Source organism: Oncorhynchus keta, chromosome 14 (genome assembly GCF_023373465.1).
Source record: "Oncorhynchus keta strain PuntledgeMale-10-30-2019 chromosome 14, Oket_V2, whole genome shotgun sequence".
NCBI lineage: Eukaryota > Metazoa > Chordata > Actinopteri > Salmoniformes > Salmonidae > Oncorhynchus > Oncorhynchus keta.
The window spans coordinates 66,493,923-66,520,952 of record NC_068434.1 but is presented as its reverse complement, the minus strand read 5'-3'; the positions used below and the strand labels follow the sequence as shown (position 1 = coordinate 66,520,952).

At 46.2% G+C, this 27,030-nt stretch overlaps 1 protein-coding gene across 16 annotated transcripts in view; it reads right to left on the bottom strand.

Moving 5' to 3' along the window:
* The window catches only part of LOC118393820 (CUGBP Elav-like family member 4), a 182,218-nt gene that overhangs the window by 150,420 nt on the left and 4,768 nt on the right, over positions 1-27,030 (bottom strand). For all 16 annotated transcript variants that reach the window (XR_008064180.1, XM_052462174.1, XM_052462176.1 and 13 more), the window contains exon 2: positions 11,229-11,311. Coding sequence is in view for 15 of the 16 variants with exons in the window: in XM_052462174.1 (XP_052318134.1) it covers positions 11,229-11,311 (83 nt within the window). In the remaining variant the exon portion in view is untranslated. The remainder of the gene's footprint in view (positions 1-11,228; positions 11,312-27,030) is intronic.

Below are 27,030 nucleotides of genomic sequence, written 5' to 3'. Positions count from 1 at the left end.
CTACTAATACCATATTCTACCCTATACACTACTAACACCATATTCTACCCTATAAACTACTAATACCATATTCTACCCTATACACTACTAATACCATATTCTACCCTGTAAACTACTAATACCATATTCTATCATATAAATTACCAATACCATAATCTACCCTATAAACTACTAATACCATATTCTACCCTATACACTACTAATACCATATTCTACCCTATACACTACTAATACCATATTCTACCCTATAAACTACTAATACCATATTCTACCCTATACACTTCTAATACCATATTCTACCCTGTAAACTACTAATACCATATTCTACCATATAAATGACCAATACCATAACCTACCCTATAAACTACTAATACCATATTCTACCCTATAAACCACAAATACCATATTCTACCCTATACACCACTAATACCATTGTCACGCCCTGACCATAGAGAGCCATTGTTTCTCTGTGGTGTAGGAGGTCAGGGTGTGACTCGGGGCTGATCTAGTATATCTATGTCTATGTTTTGGTTATTATTTATTTTTCTATGTTGGTGTTTTTTATGATTCCCAATTAGAGGGAGCTGGTAATCGTTGTCTCTAATTGGGGATCATATTTAAGTAGTTATTTTTCCAACCTATGTTTGTGGGATGTTGTTCATGTGTAGTTGCCTGTGAGCACTCCATTGTCTTAACGTTTCGTTCATTCTTTATTGTTTTTGTGTGTTTCAGTTAATAAAACATGTGGAAACCATATCACTCTGCACCTTGGTCCGATAATTCTTACGACGAAGGTGACAACCGTATTCTACCCTATACACTACTAATACCATATTCTACCCTATACACTACACCTAAGACAGAACAAACATCAACAACAGCCCAGACTTATCTTCCATTAACACTTATCTTCCATTATCTCAAGCAACACACCAGTTTAGATTCCTGGAAAACAAAGTCCTGCTAACACACAGTCTACACACGCAGCGGGAGGGAGGGACCTTTGATTACACTTTGACTTTCTCTCTCAGCACTCTTCAAATCTTTAATGAATTGGCATGTAAACAGCTGCAAGGTCACTTTCTTAAATGGAGGGGGAGATAAGAGGAGAGGAGGGGAGAGGAGCATGGCGCTGGGTGGAGTAGTTAATCCTTTAGACACGACGATGGAGGAGTTTGTCCTGGTGATGCTCTGTGTTAATTATGCAAGCCCACTCCACTCCAGTGTGTCTCCACGCTAGCTCCCTGATTACTCATCACTTTAGCACCTCACACTAACTTTAAAGCCACGCTGACGCCCTCCCTGTACAACGCCTGTACACAGGACAACACACAGCACATTTACTGTCCTGGCACAAATAAAAGCCTTATATCTCTTCTGCTTTCTGGGAGTTTGTGTGTATTTGTCTGTGTGTGTGAATCAGCAGAGAGTTTGCACCCGTCTGTGTGTGATTAACTGCACTGTTTGATGAGTCTGGCTGCTCGGTTCTGCTCTGTTCTGTTCTATTCTGCTCTGTTCTGCTCGGTTCAGCTCTGTTCTGCTCTGTTCTGCTCTGTTCTGCTCTGTTCTGTTCTGTTCTGCTCGGTTCTTCTCTGTTCTGCTCTATTCTGCTCTGTTCTGCTCTGTTCTGCTCGGTTAAGCTCTGTTCTGCTCTGTTCTGCTCTGTTCTGCTCGGTTCTGCTCTGTTCTGCTCGGTTCTGATCTGCTCTGCTCTGTTCTGCTCGGTTCTGCTCTATTCTGCTCTATTCTGCTCGGTTCTGCTCTATTCTGCTCTGTTCTGCTCTGTTCTGCTCGGTTCTGCTCTGTTCTGCTCTATTCTGCTCTGTTCTGCTCGATTCGGCTCTGTTCTGCTCTGTTCTGCTCAGTTCTGCTCTATTCTGCTCGGTTCTGCTCGGTTCTGCTCTGTTCTGCTCTGATCTGCCTTGTTCTGCTCGGTTCTGCTCTGTTCTGCTCTATTCTGCTCTATTCTGCTCTGTTCTGCTCTATTCTGCTCTGTTCTGCTCTATTCTGCTCTGTTCTGCTCTGTTCTGTTCTGCTCTATTCTGCTCGGTTCACTCTGTTCTGCTCTATTCTGCTCTGTTCTGCTCTGTTCTGCTCTGTTCTGATCTGTTCTGCTCTATTCCGCTCGGTTCTGCTCGGTTCTGCTCTGTTCTGCTCTATTCTACTCGGTTCTGCTCGTTTCTGCTCGTTTCTGCTCTGTTCTGCACTATTCTGCTCTGTTCTGCTCTGTTCTGCTCTGTTCTGCTCTGTTCTGCTCTGTTCTGCTCGGTTCTGCTCTGTTCTGCTCTATTCTGCTCTGTTCTGCTTTATTCTGCTTGGTTCACTCTGTTCTGCTCTGTTCTGCTCAGTTCTGCTCAGTTCTGCATAGTGTGTTGGGAATTCGAATGGGTTGGGCACTAGCCTGGCCTGCCGGCACAGCACAGCACAGTACCACATAGCACAGCACAGTACAGCACAGCACACACAAGGGACAGGGAGGCTCAGTAAAGAGTCATAGAAGTGGAAGAGCATGGGGAAGAAGATGAGTGGTTGACTAGGTCTATCTGTCATGGACACGACACCACAGCAGCCAGGCATTTCCCATCACTATCCATCCCAGTGAAGCAGCAATGTTAACAATACTGTCCTCACATTTACCAGTTCTGCCTCATTAGAGCCTTGGAAGCAGATACATTAGAGCAGTATGCCATGCACCGGTTGAGTTGGGCTCTGGCTCCACCTGTCAGCTACAAAGAATGTGTGGGTGGGTGGGGGATGGGTGTATGAGGGGAGAGGAGATGGGAGGGGTGTCTGGAGAGAGGAGAAAGGAGCTGGGAGGGGTGTGTGAGGAGAGAGGAGTTGGGAGCAGTGTGTGAGGAGAGGGGAGCTGAGAGAGGTGTGTGAGAAGAGAGGAGCTGGGAGGGGTGTGTGAGGAGAGAGGAGCTGGGAAGGGTGTGTGAGGAGAAAGGAGGAGTGTGTGAGGAGAGAGGAGCTGTGAGGAGTGTGTGAGGAGAGAGAAGGGGTGTGTTTAGGAAAGAGGAGCTGGGAAGGGTGTGTGAGGATAGAGGAGAGAAGAGCTGGGAGGGGTGTGTGAGGAGAGAGGAGCTGAGAGGGGTGTGTGAGGAGAGAGGAGCTGGGAGGGGTGTGTGAGGAGAGAGGAGAGAGTAGTGTGTGAGGAGCGAAGAGCTGAGAGGGTTGTGTGAGGAGAGAGGAGCTGAGGAGGGGCGTGTGAGGAGAGAGGAGCTGGGAGGGGTGTTTGAGGAGAATGGAGAGAGGAGAGAGGAGGGTGTGTGAGGAGAGAGGCGTTGGGAGGGGTGTGTGAGGAGAGAGGTGTTGGGAGGGGTGTGTGAAGAGAGAGGGCATTGGGAGGGGTGTGTGAGGATAGAGGAGCTGGTAGGGGTGTGTGAGGAGAGAGGAGCTGGAGGGATGTGCGAGGAGAGAGGAGAGAGGAGCTGGGAGGGGTGTGTGAGGAGAGAGGAGCTGAGAGGGGGGTGTGAGGAGAGAGGACCTGGGAGGGGTGTGTGAGGAGAGAGGAGCGAAGAGCTGGGAAGGGTGTTTGAAGAGAGAGGAGAGAGGAGCTGGGAGGGGTGTGTGAGGAGAGAGGAGCTGGTAGGGGTGTGTTAGGAGAGAAGAGCTGGGTGGGGTATGTAAGGAGAGAAGAGCTGGGTGGGGTGTGTGATGAGAGAGGAGAAAGGAGCTGGAAGGGGTGTGTGAGGAGAGAGGAGCTGGGAGGGGTGTGTGGGGAGAGAGGAGCTGGGTGGGGTGTGTAAGGAGAGAAGAGCTGGGTGGGGTGTGTGAAGAGAAGGAGCTGGGAGGGGTGTGTGAGGAGAGAGGAGCTGAAAATGGTGTGGGAGGAGAGAGGAGCTGGGAGGGGGTGAGGAGAGAAGAGCTGGGAGGGGTGTGAGGAGAGAGGAGCGTGGAGCGAGGAGCTGGGAAGGGTGTGTGAGGAGAGAGGAGCTGAAAATGGTGTGGGAGGAGCGAGGAGCTGGGAAGGGTGTGTGAGGAGAGACGAACTGGAAGGGGTGTGTGAGGAAAGACGAGTGAAGAGCTAGGATGGGAGTGTGAGGAGAGAGGAGCTAAGAAGGGTGTGTGAGGAGAGAGGAGCTGGGAGGGGTGTGAGGAGAGAGGAGCTGGGAGGGGTGTGAGGAGAGAGGAGCTGGGAGGGGTGTGAGGAGAGAGGAACTGGGAGGGGTGTGTGAGGAGGGAGGAACTGAGAGGGGTGTGTGACGAGAGAGGAGAGAGGAGCTGGGAGGGGTGTGTGAGGAGAGAGGAGCTGAGAGGGGTGTGTGAGGAGAGAGGAGAGTGGAGGGGTGTGTGAGGAGAGAGGAGCGAGGAGCTGGGAAGGGTGTGTGAGGTGAGAGGAGCTGGGAATGGTGTGGGAGGAGAGAGGAGAGAGTAGCTGGGAGGGGTGTGTGAGGAGAGAGTAGCTGAGAAGGGTGTGTGAGGAGAGATGAACTGGGAGGGGTGTGTGAGGAGAGAGGAGCTGAGAAGGGTGTGTGAGGAGAGACAGGAAGGGGTGTGTGAGGAGAGATTAGTGAGGAGCTAGGATGGGTGTGTGAGGAGAGATGAGCTAAGAAGGGTGTTTGAGGAGAGTGCAGCTGGGAGGGGGTGAGGAGAGAGGAACTGCGAGGGGTGTGAGGACAGAGGAGCTGGGAGGGGTGTGAGGAGAGAGGAGCTGGGAGGGGGGTGAGGAGAGAAGAGCTGGGAGGGGTGTGAGGAGAGAGGATCTAAGAAGGGTGTGTGAGGAGAGTGCAGCTGGGAGGGGGTGAGGAGAGAGGAACTGCGAGGGGTGTGAGGACAGAGGAGCTGGGAGGGGTGTGAGGAGAGAGGAGTTGGGAGAGGGTGTGAGGAGAGAGGAGCTGGGAGGGGTGTGTGAGGAGCGAGGAGCTGAGAAGGGTGTGTGAGGAGAGAGGAGCTGGGAGGGGTGTGTGGGGAGAGAGGAGCTGTGAGATGTGTGTGAAGGGAGAGGAGCTGGGAGGGGTGTGTGAAGAGAGAGGAGCTGGGAGGGGTGTGTGAGGAGAGAGGAGCGAGGAGCTGGGAGGGGTGTGAGGAGAGAGGAGCTGGGAGGGGTGTGTGGGGAGAGAGGAGCTGTGAGGTGTGTGTGAAGGGAGAGGAGCTGGGAGGGGTGTGTGAAGAGAGAGGAGCTGGGAGGGGTGTGTGAGGAGCGAGGAGCTGAGAACTGTGTGTGAAGAGAGATGAACTGGGAGGGTTGTGTGACGAGACAGGATCGAGGAGCTGGGAAGGGTGTGTGAGGAGAGAGGAGAGAGGAGATGAGAGGGGTTTGTGAGGAGAGAGGACCTGGGAGGGGTGTGTGAGGAGAGAGGAGCTGGGAGGGCTGTATTAGGAGAGTGGAGAGAGGAGGGGTGTATGAGGAGCGAGAAGCTGAGAGGGTTGTGTGAGGAGCGAGGAGCTGAGAAGGGTGTGTGAGGAGAGACGAACTGGTAGGGGTGTGTGAGGAGAGAGGAGCGAGGAGCTGGGGGGGGGTGTGAGGAGAGAGGAGCTGAGAAGGGTGTGTGAGGAGAGACAGGAAGGGATGTGTGAGGAGAGAGATTAGTGAGGAGCTAGGATGGGTGTGTGAGGAGAGATGAGCTAAGAAGGGTGTTTGAGGAGAGAGGAGCTGAGAGCGGTGTGTGGAGAGAGGAGCTGGGAGGGGGGTGAGGAGAGAAGAGCTGGGAGGGGTGTGAGGAGAGAGGATCTAAGAAGGGTGTGTGAGGAGAGTGCAGCTGGGAGGGGGTGAGGAGAGAGGAACTGCGAGGGGTGTGAGGACAGAGGAGCTGGGAGGGGTGTGAGGAGAGAGGAGCTGGGAGGGGTGTGTGAGGAGCGAGGAGCTGAGCAGGGTGTGTGAGGAGAGAGGAGCTGGGAGGGGTGTGAGGAGAGAGGAGCTGGGAGGGGTGTGTGAGGAGCGAGGAGCTGAGAAGGGTGTGTGAGGAGAGATGACCTGGGAGGGGTGTGTGAGGAGAGAGGAGCGAGGAGCTGGGAGGGGTGTGAGGAGAGAGGAGCTGGGAGGGGTGTGTGGGGAGAGAGGAGCTGTGAGGTGTGTGTGAAGGGAGAGGAGCTGGGAGGGGTGTGTGAAGAGAGAGGAGCTGGGAGGGGTGTGTGAGGAGCGAGGAGCTGAGAACTGTGTGTGAAGAGAGATGAACTGGGAGGGTTGTGTGACGAGACAGGATCGAGGAGCTGGGAAGGGTGTGTGAGGAGAGAGGAGAGAGGAGATGAGAGGGGTTTGTGAGGAGAGAGGACCTGGGAGGGGTGTGTGAGGAGAGAGGAGCTGGGAGGGCTGTATTAGGAGAGTGGAGAGAGGAGGGGTGTATGAGGAGCGAGAAGCTGAGAGGGTTGTGTGAGGAGCGAGGAGCTGAGAAGGGAGTGTGAGGAGAGACGAACTGGTAGGGGTGTGTGAGGAGAGAGGAGCGAGGAGCTGGGGGGGGGTGTGTGTGAGGAGAGAGGAGAGAGGGATGAGAGGGGTGTGTGAGGAGAGAGGAGCTGGGATGGCTGTATTAGGAGAGAGGAGAGAGGTGCTGGGAGGGGTGTGTAAGGTGAGAGGAGAGAGGTGCTGGGAGGGGTGTGTAAGGAGAGAGGAGAGGGCTGTATTAGGAGAGAGGAGCTGGGAGGGGTGTGTGAGGATAGAGCTGAGAAGAGGAGTGTGTGAGGAGTGAGAAGCTGAGAGGGTTGTGTGAGGAGAGAGGAGCTGAGGGGTGTGTGAGGAGCGAGAATCGAAGAGCTGGGAGGTCAGTACATATTCTTTTGACTGCACAGCAGAGCAAATATACACACAACATACAAAACAATACACCCAATATTCTCTCCACAGCTATGGCACTGCACATTCCTTAAAGATAAGTATGGGTCACCTTCATTGTACCTTATATAGTCATTGATCATACAGTATATGTATCTATACTAACAACCTGTCTTTGAAGTCTTTGGAGTTCCGTAAAGTACTGAGAGGACAAATGGTTTTGGTTCTCGGTCCTGTTCTCTTTACACTAAGCTCTGAAGTTTTTAAAATGCACTATTTCTGCCTTTCATCTGTCCAGCGCCCTGCCATCTTTACGCTCTGGTTAAGGGCTCTGGTTATGGGCAACTTCACTATGACTGATGTTTGCCCTCCTTCCAGTTGATTGTAAAAGGAGGCTCCCCATGCAGGCTGGTAGGAAGAACATTTGCACTCAGGAAGGTTGAAAATCCCATCACATGGAACCAAATTAATTTGTGAGGCACAGTATTCAGCATAGGGTTGCAAAATTCTGTGAACTTTCAATAAATTCCCCGGTTTACCAGAAATCCTGGTTGGAGAAATCTTGATTATGGAAATCCACCAATCAGGATTTCAAGAAAACCAGGGAATTTATTGAAAGTTAGCGTAATTTTGCAACCCTATTTCAGGAGCACTGGCATCATAATGGAAGACAACATGGAGTTCCATCCCTTCATTGCGCTTCTATTCACTGTTTAATCGGGAGGACGGCCGTAGTCAGGGCAGCAGTGTAGAAAATGCTTTCATCCCAGGGGGATAAGAAAAAACAACGCTCTCTTTTTAATTTCTCATCTAAAGCTGCCGGGGAAAAGAGAGAAACCGATATAGATGTAATTGATGGTGTGGAGCCAGGCGGGCGGCTAGCCGGGGCAGCCATAGAAGAGTTCCGTCAATTCTCTCATATCTGGATCCTGGACTTTTTCCTTTCTCATAACAGGAAAGGCTCGTGGGCACTGGAGGTTGACAAATCTTGCACACAGGGCAAATTGACCAGCAACAGAACACAATTTGTCCTTTAAAAGAATGGTGGGGCCGGGCCCTGTATGGCTTCAGGAATTAGTTTAAGCTTCCTTGAGGCTGTGGTGTGGCGGTCCAGGGGTGGACCCTGTTGAGGAAGCTTAGTGTGTCCTCTGATAAGATACGGTGATGCTGCGTCACAGACAGACAGCCTTACCCTGAATCCTGATGAGGCTCCGCCACTAAATATATCAATTAACACGTCTTTACATAGAGATAAAGAGGAATGCGAGGATGGATTATAGGTGGGGGTGGGGGGATCAACGGTGTGCATGTGCTTGTGTGTGTGTGTGTGTGTGTGTGTGTGTGTGTGTGTGTGTGTGTGTGTGTGTGTGTGTGTGTGTGTGTGTGTGTGTGTGTGTGTGTGTGTGTGCGCGCGCGTGTGTGTGTGCTTGCGTGTGCGTGTGTGCGTGCGTGTGTGTGCCTGCGTGCGTGTGTGTGTGTGTGTGGGGGGGAGGGGAAGCTTAAATAAGGATGATGGGAAATGAGAGTGATGGAGGCTCCTGCTGGCATGTTCTTACTGGCACGTACAAAGACAAAGTCTAAAATATACACAGAGCTGTTCAGGCAGCATCTGTATCGTGAAGCTGGGAGTGTCAAACATGTATGAACTGGTCCGTTGAGTGTGTTTAGTGACATCCAACATCTCCCCCTGACCCATTTCTATGTATGTGACACATTAAAGTCAATTTTCTCTGCCTTTCCCAGCAAAATAAATATAAAATCAATTAGAAGGGGAAAACTACAGGAGAAACATTATATTATTTTACTCAATTTAGTGGAAGCAGAACCTTCAGGCCCTTCGAAGTTTGAGGATAAACAGTTCTGAACTCCTGGGTGGGGAACCTTTCCTCCTTTCTACTTACCTCCCTGGCTAAAGTCAGACAGCGGTTGCGCTTGGCTGCCTGGTTGTTAATAAAGGGGTCAGGTGCTTGTGGAGCTCTCAGTCAGAAAGCAAGAAATGTGGATCTCTCCACAGACACCGCCACGCATGATGATGTGGCAAGCATGAGGCTGGGGCAGCACCTCAACACACACATCAGCCACACAAAAAGACAGGAGGAAGGTGGAGTGAGAGGGGGGGGGAGAAGGGTGGGGTGCGAGAGAGTCGAAAGGTATAGAAAGGAAGAGGATGATAGTGAAAGAGATGCTGGGTGCTTTTCTGCAGCAGACTTTATAATTGGCTTTTGGGCCCATTAACAGGCCCGTTTCATCCTCTACCAGCAGCTAATTGGGGTAGAGGAGGCCTCCGCCACACGGCCTGGAAGGGAAAAAAGAAGAAGAGGCTTCTTTTCAAGATTCTACCGGCTCCAAAAGCAGCGTGATGGGAGGCCATTAGGCAAACAGCGGAGAGATGTTCTGGAGCGTGTTTATAGGGAAAGGGGTAAATTAATCGGATCCGTGGAGAAATCATTCACAGAGATGACCTAACCTGTCCAAAGACCACGCTGCATGTCCTACATTGGGGAACATGCTGAATGGGCATGTAAACATAACGCCCTATAAGCATTCCAGGGGAGGCTGTTTAAGCCTCTGATCACATCAACGAGACATAAAGACACCATGATGACACTAGACATGTAAACAAATAAGTTTTTTGCAGAAACACAAAAACTACCCAACAAAGCAGACTGAGAATTAGTCAATGAAAGAATGGGAATTTGAGATTCTCCAAAATGTGAGATTCTCAGTTAATCTGCACGACACCCCTGGTGACTCCTTGCAGATCACACACATGCCATCCCGTCCTCCTCCCCGTCTCCCCGTCTCCCCGTCTCCCCGTCTCCCCGTCTCCCCCTCCCTCTCTTTCTCCCAGCTCCAGAGAGTCCTCTTCTCAAACAGACTGACAATAACGATGGAAACATGAAACATGGCACGACAGAGGAATTGGAAAGTTCTTATCGTCCCTCACCCTCTGCCCTCAAAAGGCAATTCTCTTCAAGACAAGCCAGGAGGCGATCAAAGTGAGCCATATTGCTCTGGCCCTGCCTGTTTTGGTCTCTGGCAGACCGCAGACAAGGACTGGCCAGCATTGATAGCCTTCATTCATCGAGTTCATGTGCAATTCAAGCCCTGTTTTTGGTCGACTGGTTTTATTTTCCAAAAGGCCTGCAACCTGCCTGATGATCCATTTTAAGGCCTGCACATTTAAGTTTTCTGACAGTTTGAGGCGCACGCATCCAGACTGCACAATCAGGCCCAGAACAGCCAGCCCAGTCTGGACATATCATAGTGGAAGAGCTGGAGCATCAAAGGGCTGTCATAGAGGCCTGAGAGCCTGATGAAAATATCCTTATGAGGGTTGGTCTGCCACCTTACACAGCCTCTTTATTAAGGAGGGCGAGGGAAGGATGGGAGGATGAATCTCTATGTGGTTCTGCTGCAGATTGAAGGACTGCCCTCTTGCTGGGAGCTTGCATCCACCTATAACTCACGTTTACCCAAATCTCATAGACATAGCATTGACCCTTTTCTAGATATGAGCCATTAAGGCAGGAACCTCTGCAGTATGTAGTCCAATTACAACAATCACCTCATTAGAGAGCAGTGAGAATGAAAAGACAAGAGGTGGTCTCAGAGGGACTCCATTACAGCAGTGTTGGTGGTGTGTGGAACGAACACTCAATGTATTACCCAGGAGATCCAGACAGAGCACCGCAAACAGCTGATTAACCCGCCACAGAGAAGCCCCCAGACCCATCCACCTCTCCCCTGCCCCCCCTCCCTAGGGACCAGGATGGATGCCCAGAGGCTCTAACCAGGGAGAAGAGGGAGGGGATCTGGAGACATAGCAGGAGGCCCTCTCCTCTGCAGGGGCCACAGGCTGGATTCAATCAGACCTCTGATTCCCAGGATGTTATGTCTAGAACGATACATCCCCATGTACATACTGTACTGTATATAGACATAGGATCAGGATCATATCCAGCATACTGTAGGTCCTGGATGGGCGTATGGTATGACACTGTGGGTTTGTCACGGTGCAGTAGGAGGACATTCTTTTCATGCAAAACATATCAACCAACCGAAACAGAATTTAAAACAGTCTCTAAAATTAAAACTCCAGATGGCCATATTTGTGGTAAAAATTATTGTGGGTATTTATTGTTTGATTATATGTGATAATGAGAGTGGATTTCATGAGGCAATTAGGAATGTGTGTGTGTGCACGTGCGTGCGTGTGTGTGTGTGCACGTGCGTGTGTCTGTGTGTGTGTAAACATTTTGAGAGGAGAGGACAGAAAAAGGACAGGATGGACCATCAAGCCTGTCTTATCAAAACATATATATAAATATTGTGATTATAACACGTTTGCGCAAGGCGAAATAACTGAAGTATGGCTGACTTCAGCTCAGTATGTGTGAGTGTCTATGTGATGGGGTTGTGTTAAGAGTAGTAACATTAATGCAGACATGTCCCATGCCAGGCCCTGGACCCGGGGGCCCTAGCCTCTGACAGAGGGCAGATCAGGGGCACTTACCCCTGGCAGAGTCTTCTGTTCATGGAGGGCGCTCTGGGCCTTCAGTGCTGACTCTCTGGCGCAGTATGTTAAAAAGGCACATCCTGCAGAGAGGACAACACAGATGAGAAAGGAGAGACACACATCCTGCAGAGAGGACAACACAGATGAGAAAGGAGAGATACACATCCTGCAGAGAGGACAACACAGATGAGAATGGAGAGACACACAACCTGCAGAGATACACATCCTGCAGAGAGGACAACACAGATGAGAAAGGAGAGATACACATCTTGCAGAGAGGACAACACAGATGAGAAAGGAGAGACACACATCCTGCAGAGAGGACAACACAGATGAGAAAGGAGAGATACACATCCTGCAGAGAGGACAACACAGATGAGAAAGGAGAGATACACATCCTGCAGAGAGGGCAACAAAGATGAGAAAGGAGAGATACACATCCTGCAGAGAGGACAACACAGATGAGAAAGGAGAGATACACATCCTGCAGAGAGGGCAACAAAGATGAGAAAGGAGAAATACACATCCTGCAGAGAGGACAACACTGATGAGAAAGGAGAGATACACATCCTGCAGAGATACACATCCTGCAGAGAGGGCAACACAGATGAGAAAGGAGAAATACACATCCTGCAGAGAGGACAACACTGATGAGAAAGGAGAGATACACATCCTGCAGAGATACACATCCTGCAGAGAGGACAACACAGATGAGGAAGGAGAGATACACATCCTGCAGAGAGGGCAACAAAGATGAGAAAGGAGAGATACACATCCTGCAGAGAGGACAACACAGATGAGAAAGGAGAGATACACATCCTGCAGAGAGGGCAACACAGATGAGAAAGGAGAGACACACATCCTGCAGAGATACACATCCTGCAGAGAGGACAACACAGATGAGAAAGGAGAGACACACATCCTGCAGAGAGGACAACACAGATGAGAAAGGAGAGACACACATCCTGCAGAGAGGACAACACAGATGAGAAAGGAGAGACATAGATCCTGCAGAGAGGGCAACACAGATGAGAAAGGAGAGGCACACAGGGTTGATTATTACACGACAAATGACTGGAACATTGCACTGTTGGCTGCTACTGGTATACTGCAAAGCGCAAATCAATGTTGATGTAAAATTCAACCCCAGTCTTTGAAGAGCTAAGGGAAATGTCCATAGCATTGTTCCTAGATCTGCATTTGACCATTTGATGAATGATCACGTTCATGATTGTTGAAGAAAGAGCACTAAATGTGCCTGGCATGCATTTCCTAGCATCACAATAATTAAAACCCTATGGTGATGAGCCCCAAACACTGACCCCTCACATCTCAGGAGACTCCTCTCAAAGATGGAAACCCCAACAACAATATATGAATGTCCATTAATAACTTCTGCACTAACAAAAATGTGACAGCTTTCATTAAAGGCTGAGTGGTTGTTCTGTTACACACTTGGTTGAGTTGACAGTGGGTGACCCCTTTCCGAAGAGTTTTTGCACCGGGCAGCATAATTTCCCATTACGGCATGTCACACCTGCTGCCAAGACTCCCCATGGGAGAAGAGGGGCGCACACACACACATACACACTCACACGCACGCTCGCACAAACACACACACACACAAGCACACACACAGGACACACACACAGCACCCATCACCCCTAAAACAGAGCCCTGCTCTCTGGCTCCTCGCCAAGAGAGCTCCCTTTCAGTACAACCTTCATCCACCTCCACAACCAGAAAGTTACTCAAGAGGAGAAATCAGCTGAACGACACTGATGAAACAGCATGCCACACAGCAAACCCACAAAACAATAACGCTTTGAGAGCCTGGAAGGAATTAGCCTCTCGTCCTGTGTGACATTAAAGAACTGAGCTGAGGAGAACCACTGGGACTGGTCTAGCCTGGACCTCCAACTAACCCCTACTTATCATCCACCCGACCACTCAGTTTGGGGATGGATGTTATAGTTCACGGTTCTAGGAGATGTTTTTTTATCATCACATGATTTAAGGGTTTGGAAATGTACAACAGATCAATGCACAAACTGGTGAGACTGTGGCACTTTATCAGAGTTCATGTAACACTTTAAATTGATTTGCTTCATCTAGGGAGTGAACCTAGTCATGCAAGACAGGAGACATGGCCTAAGTAGGGGGAGACTCAGCCTTACATAGTGGCTCACTGTTAATATCTAGGCCAGGCCAGCTACATGGCTACTTATGGTAGGCCCCAATAAGTCTCTCTTGGCCAAGGGGAATTGGAAGACTTCATGAAAGACTCAATATCCAATATATTGCTGGCTCAGGGGACAACTTGGACCCAGGGGACTGTATTACAGGAGCACAATCTGTAACAGGCACGTTCAACTTGGTGGTGAACATGAAAAAGGATCACAATTACTGAGTGAGGCTGAGGGTAGGAGACAGCAGATGAGCCAGATGGGGATGCAGGAAGTGGAGGATGTTGCCATGGTTATAGAATGATTCTGAGGCTTGCTTGTTAGCGATGGCTGAAAGCAGTGGTAGGCTGATTCCACTGATGAGAAGGTTAAGTGGAGTGAAAATAATACTTTGGTAATCTTTTTCAAATTTGCTGCTGCACAATCATTTCTGAAAGGAACAAAAGTTCAATGAATTGCATTACAGCGGAATTAACATTTAAGCATCCTCATTTTTGAAGTTTTACCCATGAGCACGTCTGAACCATTTCCACGGATGTTTTAACAGCGAACCTGTTTAACAGTATTTAATAACTTACTCGCTATGGAACACCACGCTTTACGAGCTAAATCAACGACTTCATCTCCTGACAGCAAAGCGCTAGCCACCATGCTAGATGAAGCTACGGCAAAACAATGAGAGTTGATCACCTCTGAGTTTACTGGAGTACAAACAGAGTTGGATTTCATTCAGGATGACGTTTCCAAGTGCGTTACTGATCTTAAAAGACTTTGAGCTGAGTGCACAAAGCTTGGCGATAGAGTTGACAAATGTATCCAGGCTGCATCACATCTGGCCGTGATTGGGAATCCCATAGGGCGGCGTACAATTGGCCCAGCGTCCTCTGGGTTTGGCCGGGATAGGCCGTCATTGTAAATTAGAATTTGTTCTTAACTGACTTGCCTAGTTAAACAAAGTTTAAATAAATTAAAAATTAAAAATGTGAGGAGATGTCAACTCAGGGCCAAATCAGAATGGACCAGTTTGACTCGCTACGAGGACATGCAACGTAGAGACAACGTGAGAATAGCCAATATGAATGAAAAAGGCTCAGAACACTTTATTTCATCAATAGATCACTTCCAGAGTGGTTTCCGGATCTAGCTGGAACCAAAATGGAAGTGATGTGAGCTCATCGTATATGCCGGCACATTGACAACTAAGCCAGATCCCGAACCTTGATTTTCCAGGTGCTCCGATTCCCTGACCAAGACCACATTCTGAAGGCACTAGGAAGAAGGCGCTTGCTCAGATTACTTTCATAGACATAACATTGATGTTATATTTATTCAAGAGTCCCACTTAAAATAATTATATGCCCAAATATTTGCAAACAGTCATTATTATGTTGAAGCGTCATCCTCTGTTGATTCCAAAACTGTGGCTCCCTTGTTGTTATGAGACATAGTTTATCAGTGACTGTTCTGGAAAAATATGGTAGTGCGGTAGGATATCATAGACTGAGCGTACGAAATTAATGTACAAAATTGAGTTACACTCCATTTTTTCAGAACAGCCTCAATTTGTAGGAGCATGGACTCTACAAGGTATTGAAAGCGTTCCACAGGGATGCTGGCCCATGTTGACTCCAATGCTTCCCACAGTTGTGTCAAGTTGGCTGAATGTCCTTTGGGTGGAGGACCATTCTTGATACACACTGGAAACTGTTGAGCATGAAAACCCCAGCAGCGTTGCAGTTCTTCACAAAGTAAAATCGGTGCTCCTGCCACTTACTACCATAGCCTGTTCAAAGGTACTTGTCTTGTCAATTCACCCTCTGAATGGCACACATACACAATCCATGTCACAATTGTCTCAAGGCTTACAAATCCTTCTTTAACCTGTCTCTTCCCCTTCACCTACCCTGATTGAAATGGGGTGATCAAATAAGGGCTCATAGCTTTCACCTGGATTCACCTGGTCAGTCTTTCTCATGTAAAGAGCAGGTGTTTCTAATGTTTTGTGCACTCAGTCTATATCAAACATGTAATCTCAGGTAGGAAAATTGCTCCATCCCAGTATGATCCTACATTTTATGAGAATCTAACGGAGTTGCTGGCGAATGTTATTGATTTTTCTCTGAACGTGGGTGCGGATATGGATGCCGTTTTATCCGCTTTGGACCGCTCTGGCCACGACTCTCAAACAGCTCTGTGTCAGTGGCATTTAACAACTCGGTCAAGGATTTTCATCTCACCGATGTATTTAGATTTGATCAATTCTACGTCTAGACAATTTAGGTTTTACTCTGCTAGACATACACTGAAAGTATGTGGACACCATTTCCGCCACACCCATTACTGACAGGTGTATAAATCATGCACACAGCCATGCAACCTCCATAGACAAACACTGGCAGTAGAATGTCCTATACTGACGAGCTCAGTGACTGTCAACGTGGCACCGTCATAGGATGCCACCTTTCCAACAAGTCGGTTCATCCCATTTTTGCCCTGATAGAGCTGCCCTGGTCAACTGTAAGTGCTGTTATTGTGAAGTGGAAATGTCTAGAAGCAACAACAGCTCAGCCGTGATGTGGTAGGCCACACAAGCTCACAGAACTGGACCACCGAGTGATGAGGCACGTAGCGTGTAAAAATTGTCTTTCCTCAGTTGCAACCGAGTTCCAAACTGCCTCTGGAAGCTACGTCAGCATAAGAACTGTTCATTGGGAGCTTTATGAAATGGGTTGCCATGGCCGAGCAGCTGCACACAAGCCTCTGGAGCAGTGGAAACACGTTCTCTGGAGTGATGAATCACGCTTCACCATCTGGCAGTCCGACGGACTAATCTAGATTTGGCAGATGCCAGGAGAATGCTCCCTGCCCGAATGCATAGTGCCAACTGTAAAGTTTGGTGGAGGAGGAATAATGGTCTGGGGCTGCTTTACATGGTTTGGGCTCGGCCCCTTAGTTCCAGTGAAGGGAAATCTTAAGACTAGAAATCTGTGTTTCCAACTTTGTGGCAACAGTTTGGGGAAGGCCCTTTCCTATTTCAGCACGACAATGCTGAAAGCGATGTCCATACAGAAATTGTTTTTCGAGATCGGTGTGGAAGAACTTGACTGGCCTGCACAGAGCTTTGAACTCAACACCATTGAACACCTTTGGGATTAATTGGAGCACCGACTGCGAGCCAGGCCTAATCGCCCAACATCAGTGCCCGACCTCACTAATGCTCTTGTGGATGAATGGAAGCAAGTCCCCGCAGCAATGTTCCAACATCTAGTGGAAAGCCTTTCCAGAAGAGTGGAGGCTGTTATAGCAGCAAAGGGGTGACCAACTCAATATTAATGTCCATGATTTTGGAATGAGATGTTCGACGAGCAGGTGTCCACATACCTTTGGCCATGTAGTGTAACTCCTACTCCAGAATAGATTATATTCTAGTTTCCCACACTGCATACTCAGATACTCATAATGCAACTATTTGGAAAATAACTAGATGTTTATCTAACACAGAATGATGGGTCTGTTGAAGATGCCCATATCCTATGGAAGTCTATAAAGGGATTTATCAGGAACTTATCAGTGTCATTTGTGTCTCACCTTAATAAAACCATAATGACAACAATTAACAAACTAGAAACATGTTTGGCTAATCTGGAACGACAACAACAAATCTCTTACTCTGACGACAAAAAGAAAAGAATAGATGCAGTTAAATTAGAATGTAATTCTTTGCTCAGACACAGGGCAGAATGGTTCATTCATCCAATCAGACATAACTATTATTTTAATGGGGATAAACCAAGTCCTCTTTCAGCAATGAAACTCAGAAGCACTGAGAAATACTCCAGTATTACAGCTATGAAAGCACAGAATGGCTTGTTAACTAATCCTTTGGAAATCAATGCAGATTTTGGTTCTTTTAGCTGAATACTCTATGCCAGCAGTATTGAGCTCTTACCCTATGAGGTCCAGAGCCTGCTGGTTTTCTGTTCTACCTGATCATTAATTGCACCCACCTGGTGTCCAATGTCTAAATCAGTCCCTGATTAGAGGGGAACAATGAAACTACCTGGTGTAACTGGCTTTGAGGTCCAGAGTTGAGTTTGAGGGCTCGATAAATCTGATATTACTTTGAGCGGTGTTGGCACTAAGAGCGGATATTCCTTACCTTTCCAACGAAGGATCACAATCCCTTTTGGAACCCATTTCATTGGATGAACTTAAACAGGCACGAACAAATATGAAAAAAGGCCAATCCCAGAATTCTACCTTGCCTTTTGGGATAAATTAGGCCTATTTTTACATTATTTGATTCTGACTTCTGTTGACAAGGGATCTTTTCACAATGATGTAAACTCTGCAATGATTACGGTACTTCCGAAGCCCAATAAAGATCACACTCTAATGGGTAGCTCAATCGACCTTTGTCGTTGTTGTGCTCGGAAGTTAAATTGTATGCTAGTGTTCTCTCAGCCCGTTTAGAATCCAGTGTGACGACACTAGTGCATCACGATCAGACAGGTTTTATTAAAACTCGACTAGCCTTAGGTAATGTGTGTCATTTATTACATGTTGTTTAAAACATGAGCTGGCGCACACCCCGACTAATAGTTTGTGTGGAGGTGCTGACTAACGACGAATAAATTCTAAACTATCAAAATAAAGTAGTTGCACACTCCATATATAATCTCCCAGCAATTTAATGGGTATTTACCAACGTTTCGGCATCACTGTGCCTTCCTCGGGGTAATGTCATGAATACTTGAACCAGGTTATGTAGACACACAGTGCAATTAGTGTAACCAATGACAGTAGTGAGGGGTGTGTCAGAATTATTAAGTTAATTCAAATTAATTAGTGCAACTGTTAAACAATAGTATATGGCAGATGAAATATATTACGCTATTGTTATCATATAGAAACATAATGGAATATTGTACATTATATTAGCATCAACATACATTATTGTTTCATTCATTCATTTTTGTTACATGTAATCTTTTGGTTCAACCTTAATATATAAGGAACGTCATCAACTGGGGGAAACATATTAGGTGTACGCTAATAAGCTGTAAAAAATATTTTTTCAATTTATAAGACTTGTTCATAAAGGAAAATGTGTTCATAAGGGCCTGAGATCAAAGTCAATATTCAGACCAATAAGGGTCAATGTTTTTAGATAGGATCTCCAGTAAGCCTCCCTTTGTAGTAGTAGGATCTCGATGTTACCTCCTCTCCTTGGTAGAACAACATGATCAATGCCTGTGCATTTGAGGGAGGAGATGGGATGGTTAGCTTCAACAAAGTGAGCTGCTACTGGATAGTCAATGTTCTTACACCTGATTTTGCTGCGGTGTTCAGCTATGCGTTGTTTTAATTGTCTTTTCGTTTGTCCTACGTTGACTTTTCCATATGAACAGGTGATGAGATGGATTCCTCCCTTGGTCTTGCATGAGATGATACCCCTAACAGGGATCTTTCCACCTGTATGTGTCTGAAGAAAGACGTTTTTATAGTGCTATTGCACTGTGTACATGAGCCACATTTGTAGGTCCCATTTGGGACAGGTTCATGCCACTAATGACATTAGATCTCCATGTACCGTTCTCTCCTTGGATGCTGAGAAGGTGTTTGATAGGTCAGAGTAGGATTTTCTATGGTCGGTATTAAGCGATTTAATTTAGGAACCAAGTTTAACAGCATGATTCAAGTTTTATATGCAAATCTTTCTGCCATGGTGTCCACACAGGGGGCAATCCCCGTATCCAGATGCTGTCGCCAAGGATGTCCAATCTCGCCTTTGCTCTTCGCCCTTTCCATCGAACTGCTAACACAGAAAATCAGACAGCACCCTTCCTTACATAGGGATGGTACACCGATAATGCTGCCACATAATTACCACATACTCTCTACATTTGATGATTATAGCACCCTCTCAGGGTACAAAATGAATTGGACAAAATCAGCTATGATGTCATTAAGCTTAGGACTCACTCCGTCAATGGTACCCAAACACATCCCATTGGTAAAGAGCTTTACATTGTTTTTTATATTGTTTTTTATATGTTTATTTCACCTTTATTTAACCAGGTAGGCTAGTTGAGAACAAGTTCTCATTGACAACTGCGACCTGGCCAAGATAAAGCATAGCAGTGTGACACAAACAATGCAGAGCTACACATGGGATGAACAAAAGTACAGTCAATAACACAATAGAAAAGTCTATATACCGTTTTTGCAAAAGTAGTAAGATTAAGGAGGTAAGGCAATAAATAGGCCATAGTGGCGAAATAATTACAATTGAGCAATTAAACACGGGAGCGATAGATGTGCAGAAGATGAATGTGCAACTAGAGATACTGGGGTGCAAAGGAGCAAAAAATAAATAACAATGTGGGGATGAGGTAGTTGGGTGGGCTATTTACTGATGGGCTGTGTACAGGTGCAATGGTCGGTAAGCTGCTCTGACAGATGATGCTTAAATATCTGGGTATACTGTATAGATATTTTCCTCAAAACATGGCATTAAATCATTTCCAAATATATGTGAGTAGAAGAGTACCTTTCTAAATGTTTACAGCTTCCCAACTCTCTACAAGCTAAAATATCCATCATTAAGATGATTATTCTTCCCCAAATGAACTTTTTCTCTGCAATGATTACACTAGCTCCACCAAAGAAATACTTGGACAATATCTTGTCTTTAGCCTCTCAATTTGTATGGAAAGGTAAGTGACCTCGAATTAAACTATCCACTATGCATCATGACAAGGGAGATGGCGGGCTTTCTCTGCCTAACTTTAGTTTCTAGTTGTATTAGTCGTATGTGTCGTATCGTCCAACTAAATGCTTACTGGCAGGTTCCTTCTCGACAATGCAACAACAATATGAAATAATACAAGATAAGAAACTGAACATAAAGTAAATGGCTCAGTAGAATAGAAGTTTGTTTTACTTTTGGGCTTTTGTGCTATGCCCCCTTTCAGCATGGTTTGATTCAAATGCTTTAATGTCCTGTAGACTATGGAAGAGAATTTGGCTTTACCACCCAGACTTCAGGATCTTGTCTATTCTGCAGTACCATTAAAACAAGCCGAGTTATGTTTTGAACCACTAATTTCCTTTGTTGTGCTTTGTGCTTCATATAAAAAGAATTCTAACACAATTCACAAGTGGTATGCTCAGTCACCAAATTTACACAATCATTCCCTTCTTTCTGGTGGTATCATTCACCCCTATAGGAGGATAGAGGTGTTCATGTTTGGATGATCTATTTAGAGATGAAGTTTTGCAAGCCTTTGATGATCTTAGGGCTATATTTCAATTACCTGGTACCTCTTCTTTATTTTATCTATGTTTAAGATCAGCAATGCGGGCATATGGTGTCTACCAACAATGGCTGTACATAGGCCTTCAGCACATTTTGTTTCAGCAACGTGACATCCCCTCCCTCAGACCAAGAGACATGCCCCCCCCCCCCCAACAACATGAACTACATAGAATGTTCCATGTCTACTAACTCAAAGGGTTTGATCCGTATACGGTTATGTTAGTTGCAGCTTACAAATCAGTACCGTTTAAGAATCAATGGATTAGCGAACTATCTACTTTCGATTATCCTATTTGTTGGGATACTGCATGGGAGGACTTAGTGGGTTCATCTAAGAATCCCAATCATGAGCGGAAACACTTTAATTTCATACACAGGTAAAACCGTCCACCAAGAAAATGTCATTTAATGAAAATCATAACCTCTCCTCTGTGTGATATATGTAACCAAGGTGCCTTGGGCTCACAGGAGGTTGGTGCCACCTTAATTGGGGAGGACGGACTTGCGGTAATGGCTGGAGCGGAATCAGTGGAATGGTATCACATATATCAAACACATGGTTTGATGCCATTCCATTTACTCCGTTCCAGCCATTATTATGAGCCGTCCTCCCCTCAACAGCCTCCTCTGCTTGGGCTCCTTTACGCATATGTACTGAGAGGGGCAAGGGTGTGGAGAAATTTTGGGAAGAGGTATCCTCTGTCTTATCTGGCGTACTTGATATGACTATACCTTGTTCCCCTAAACTGTTATCACTTAATGATAATTCACCACTTATGTCATTACAGAAAAGATGTATCATGTTGTCAGGTTTGACAGCAGCTCAAAAGATATTGGCACTAAGATGGCAACCTCCACATTCTTTGGCTATGTCCCATTGGATCCGCCCTTTTGTAGATATCATTTATTTACAACTATCCACTGCTAGGATCCATGGGGCTATAGCCAAGCAACAATTGACAGCTGGTTATCTGCAGCTGAAACCATCAAACTACTATAGTGCGTATATTTCCCAACAGATTGCCTGTTACTTGTTCATTTTCGGTCTCATGTGCAAAAGTGTACCCCGCTGATTTTATCACAATTGCTTGATTTAGTTTTTCATTTCATGGAGATCAGGTTGGGTGGGTTGGGGTGGTCGCCAGGAGGGGATGGATGGTGGGTTGATGCAGTTGGGTGGCCGATATATGTGTGTATAGGCTATGTGGTCTATTCTACTGTAATTATGTAACCTTTCCTGATGCTTTTGGTTGTTGTCTTTGTTCCTTTGAAAATAAATCAAATGTTGATCCCAAAAAAAGGAATAGGAGTCAATAAATGAAAAATACAGATTTTGTAATAAGGAATAGGCTTTTATTTCTACTGTGTCTACTGTTAACTTGTAAATGTTAATTACAGTACAAAAACATGGCTGTCATTTAGGCATTTTTAAATTACAGTAAATTGTGTTTACTTGCATCAGGTATCTGTATCTGTAATTGACAAAACAACAAAACAAATTGCAAGTCATTCATTAACATTGATGTCATGTTCAATGAAAATTGCTGAGAAATTGCTATTCTTGGATTGCTTCTTTCTTAGACGTCTGATGCAGCAATGTTCTTCTGAAAACTATTACAAACTCATTTCCTGAAAGATAAACTTGCCTGCCTCAGCATAAGTGCTTCAATTCTCTAAATTAAAATAGTCAAATGAACCCAGCAACTGTGGGGTGTCTGTCTTTTATAGGCAGTGAGACGGTGAAGAGCAGAGACAGCAACTACATCACTGCACACAGCCATGTTTAGTCCAGGGTAACAAAGACATTCAGCTCGATCGTTGCCCAATAGAACTGTGGCAGCATTCAACCGTGTGTGGGTATCTATCTATTTTCATGCAGTAAAACAGGGCTCTGTTTCCCTCACACACTCTCTATCTAATGATCAGACAGGTCATCTGTGGACTGGCCTACACCTGTCATTTAACTGAGTACCTGCCAATCACTGTCACCCACCTGCTCCGTCACTGTGTGATTCATGTAAAGGAGGAACCAGCTGCCTGACCATGAGACTGCACATCTCACAACAGTGCACTACACTCTAAACTAATGGCCACGTCTTAGAGCACAGACATGTTCCTGAAAGAGCAGTGGATTACAGACACAGTTATTAAAAGACTGTTAGGATGCTCTTCTAGCTCTTTGATTCACATTTGTAATGATGAGGCTTTTGGTTGAAAGAATGTTTCAGAGTTATAGTCCTTCTCTCTTTCTCTTGCTTTGACATTTAAATGCTTTTGTGGATTTTAAGGTGAAATTGTCAAAGGCATTTGTAGCCAATTATACACTCTGGCCTGCCTGTTGTGGAGGGGAGAATGAATGACAAACCTAAATCACTCTTAGCATCTCATCTCCCTAGTTGCGTGTGGTGGGGCTCCACAGAGTGCCATCCACCTCTCTGAGCTGCTGGAGAAGGAAGGAGCGAGTGATAGATAACGCTACTCAAGCAGAAGATTTGCCCCCCCCACCCATATCCAGCATGTCTGAACAATGGATGTGTTCCCAGACTGACACTAACCATTATGATAATGTGGGGCTCATAGGGAATGATTGATTCTAAGGCAGGTCAAGTAGCTCGACCTGGACAATGGCACTGCCACTCACATACACTACCTGTATCCCATCCAATAGTGTCAAACACTGCATAGACTACACTGTCCAGTCCCCATAGACTACACTGTCCAGTCCCTACTCCCTATAGCATCCACAGGATTCACCCCATGACCAAAACATCAAATCACCATCAAATCCCCTTAACAAATTGCAGATATAAGATATGGTCACAAAAATGAATCTACAGTCAAACATTTAAATGAAATGTGCAGATGTTTTCACCGCATTAACATTTGGGAAATGCATATACACATAAATGGACCTTGAGGAATTCAAAAGAAATTCACATTAGGCAGTAGAGAAATTCAAAAAGCCCAGAGTCAGTATTCATGACACACAGAACTGTTCAGGTTGATACACCGCAATCCACATGCATAAATCATGAGTAACAACATTATACCCCCCCGAATCATGAGTAACAACATTATACCTCCCCAAATGATGAAATTTTCATAGATCCAAAATGATGGTGCAACCCTGTGTTATATCACTCTGAGTATGAATGGTGTAGCAGAAGATGATCCATTAATTGAATAATTAATTCATCATTAAGTCTAGACGGTGATGACACACTCCTTAACAACCTGAGGCATTTCAATGACATGTCTCTTGGTCTAAGGGAGGGGATGTCACGTTGCTGAAACAAAATGTGCTGAAGGCCTATGCACAGCCATTGTTGGTACACTTCTACAATGGTGTAGGCCTGCTAAAATAGCCTACTATGCTTGCTAAGTCTTGGTTATGTGACAGGGTTATGGTTCAAATTAGCCTGTGGCCTATTTGAATTCAACACACATTTAGTTGAATGTGACAGAGACATAAGAATAGGATACTTGTTTGCTCTTATTTTAATAGGTCTTTATCAATAAAATGTCCCAATAAGGTGCAGAGCGTTCAATTTGCATGCTGGGGGGCAAGGACACCCGCTGCTCCACAAAAATGATTGACAACCATGTGCCATTATCACGCCTGCTTCCGCTCTCCCTCCCTGGCGCTCGAGGGCGCCAGGCTGCCAGGCATTACGCACTCCTGCCACCATCATTACACACTCCTGCCACCATCATTACGCACTCCTGCCACCATCATTACGCACTCCTGCCACCATCATTACGCACTCCTGCCACCATCATTACGCACTCCTGCCACCATCATTACGCACTCCTGCCACCATCATTACGCACTCCTGCCACCATCATTACGCACTCCTGCCACCATCATTATGCAAACCTGCTTCTCTCGTCACGCGCATCAGTGATTCATTGGACTCACCTGGACTCAATCACCTCTGTATTTCCTCCCCTATAACTGTCTGCTCCCCAGCTCTGTTCCGCGCTTCTGCATTGATTATCGTATGTCTCTGTACTACCCTGCTCTGACGCTGTTCCTGTCCTGTTCCCTGTCTGTGTAAATTAAATGCTCACTCTCCGCACCTGCTTTTCATCTCCAGCGCCGGTTCTTACAGAATGCTGAAGCCATCAAATTAAGCATCAGGGAGTGTTGGTGTTTCGGTTGGTGGTGACGTCGGTTCCGGGGGCTGCAGCCAAGGGAACAAGGGGTTGCCTCAGCTGGCTCGTCGGGCTTCCACGCCCTAGCTGGCTCAAGAGGTCTCCTTGCCCCGGTTGGCTCGGCCATCCCACGTCAGGCCTCCGCTGGATCGTCAGGGTTTTACGCCTCAGCCGGCTCATCAGGCTCCCACATCCCAGCGGGATCATCAGGCTGTCAGGCCTCGACTGGATCGTCAGGCTCTTACGCCTCAGCCGGTTCGCCAGGCTCCTACGCCTCTGCCGTTTCGCCAGGCTTCTACGCCCCAGACGGCTGGTCCAGCACCCATGCCTCGGCAGGCCCGTCAGACTAGACCAAGTGGGATGAAGGGTGACACCCCTAGAGGCGAGGGTACTGTCACGCCTGCTCCCGCTCTTCTTCCCTGGCTGCCCTGCATTACGCACTCCTGCCACCATCATTACGCACACCTGCTTCCCTCGTCACAGGTATCAGCGATTCATTGCACTCACCTGCACTCAATCACTTGTGCTATTTCCTCCCCTATATGTGTCTGTTCCCCGCTTCAGTATTATTTGTCATATGTCTTTGTATTTCCTGGTTCTGACGCTGTTCCTGTCTTGTTCCATGTCTGTGCAAGATTAAACATTCACTCTCCGTACCTGCTTCTCACCTCCAGCATCGGCCTCTTACAGCTGGGATTGCTAAATAAATGTGAACTGTGAGCATATATTGTGAGCACAGTCCGAACTACACATTTTCGATAATTCCATACAACACAATTGTGCACATTTAGCTCTATCAGAGTTATACAGCATGCTCTTCGTGGGCTCTCCCTGTCAAGCAGCAGAAGTCTGCACTTGCCCATGTACTGTTAGCTGATAATGTTTACTTTGCAAGCTACTGGTTGAAACTTGGCTAACGTGAAGTTGGCTAATATCCCCGTTTCAACATTGTTTTCAAGCCTGTTTAATCACGATTGCTGCTGACAGACATGATAGATTGATGATTGATTGATGGACCATGTCAAATTGGCTAGCAGGTTAATAACAGATCACGTTAATATGGCTAGTTAACAAGTTAACTTTCAGGGGATAAATTATATGGCTGTATATCCAAATATTGTTTGATGTGCTTGCCATCTATAGTGGCGATGACAAAAAAGCATAATCTCTGATGACACAATGTTTGTTTGCTTAGCTAGCTACATGCCAAATGGATAGTCTACCCTCACGTCTATGAAATGATATCATCAATTGATGTTTACTGAGCATGAAAAGCATGCAGTTACTTGCTGTATAACTCTGATGACTGAGTTAAATGTGGAATAATTGGAAATGTGTCGTTCTGACTATACTCTTCAAGAGGTGATGATATTAAAACCAAATAGTTATAACATTTATTTAACAATCCCTTGAAAACGGCATTCAGTTGTCAATGGTTTTAGCGGAGTTGGATGTCTCCTTGACCCCTAGAAGTCAAATCGAACTCTCTGCACCGTATTGTGATGTTTTATTGAAAACAACCTATAGCAGGTAGTGCTGAGCAATTAACTCAAATGTTGGTTATTTTTCAATATTTAAACAACTAATTGACCAACATCGGTTCAATTATTTGAATTCCATTTTGTTCTGTTTTTTTCTGTGAGCTCAATGCTCAGAGAATTCAGATCAACCCCAAACTGTGTGACATAGTAGGGAGCTGTAGTTTCCAACAGGCCAATATTCTACCTAGTTTAGTGCAGAAAACGTGGTAATTAATTACAATGACCATAATCCATTGCACGCCTACTTGTCCGGTCTGTTTGGTGGCAGACACACGGAGAGGGAGAGGGAGAGGGAGAGGGAGAGGGAAAGGGGAGGGAGAGGGAGAGGGGAGGGGAGAGGAGAGGGAGAGGGAGAGGGAGAGGGAAAGAAGAGACTGCACAATTGAGTGGATAGAGAGCAGTTGCTTCACAAGGTATCTTTACCTGAAAATACATAATCTAAGTGATTGATAGTTGGTATTCAGCAGTAAAACTATGCATTATTTACTTTGAAGAACTACTAAAATAGTGATTTTGGCAGGCAGCATAGGCAGCAGCTCTATAGAGAAGAGATGACTTGGAAATTCAACTAAAACAAATGTAATATAGACAACTTA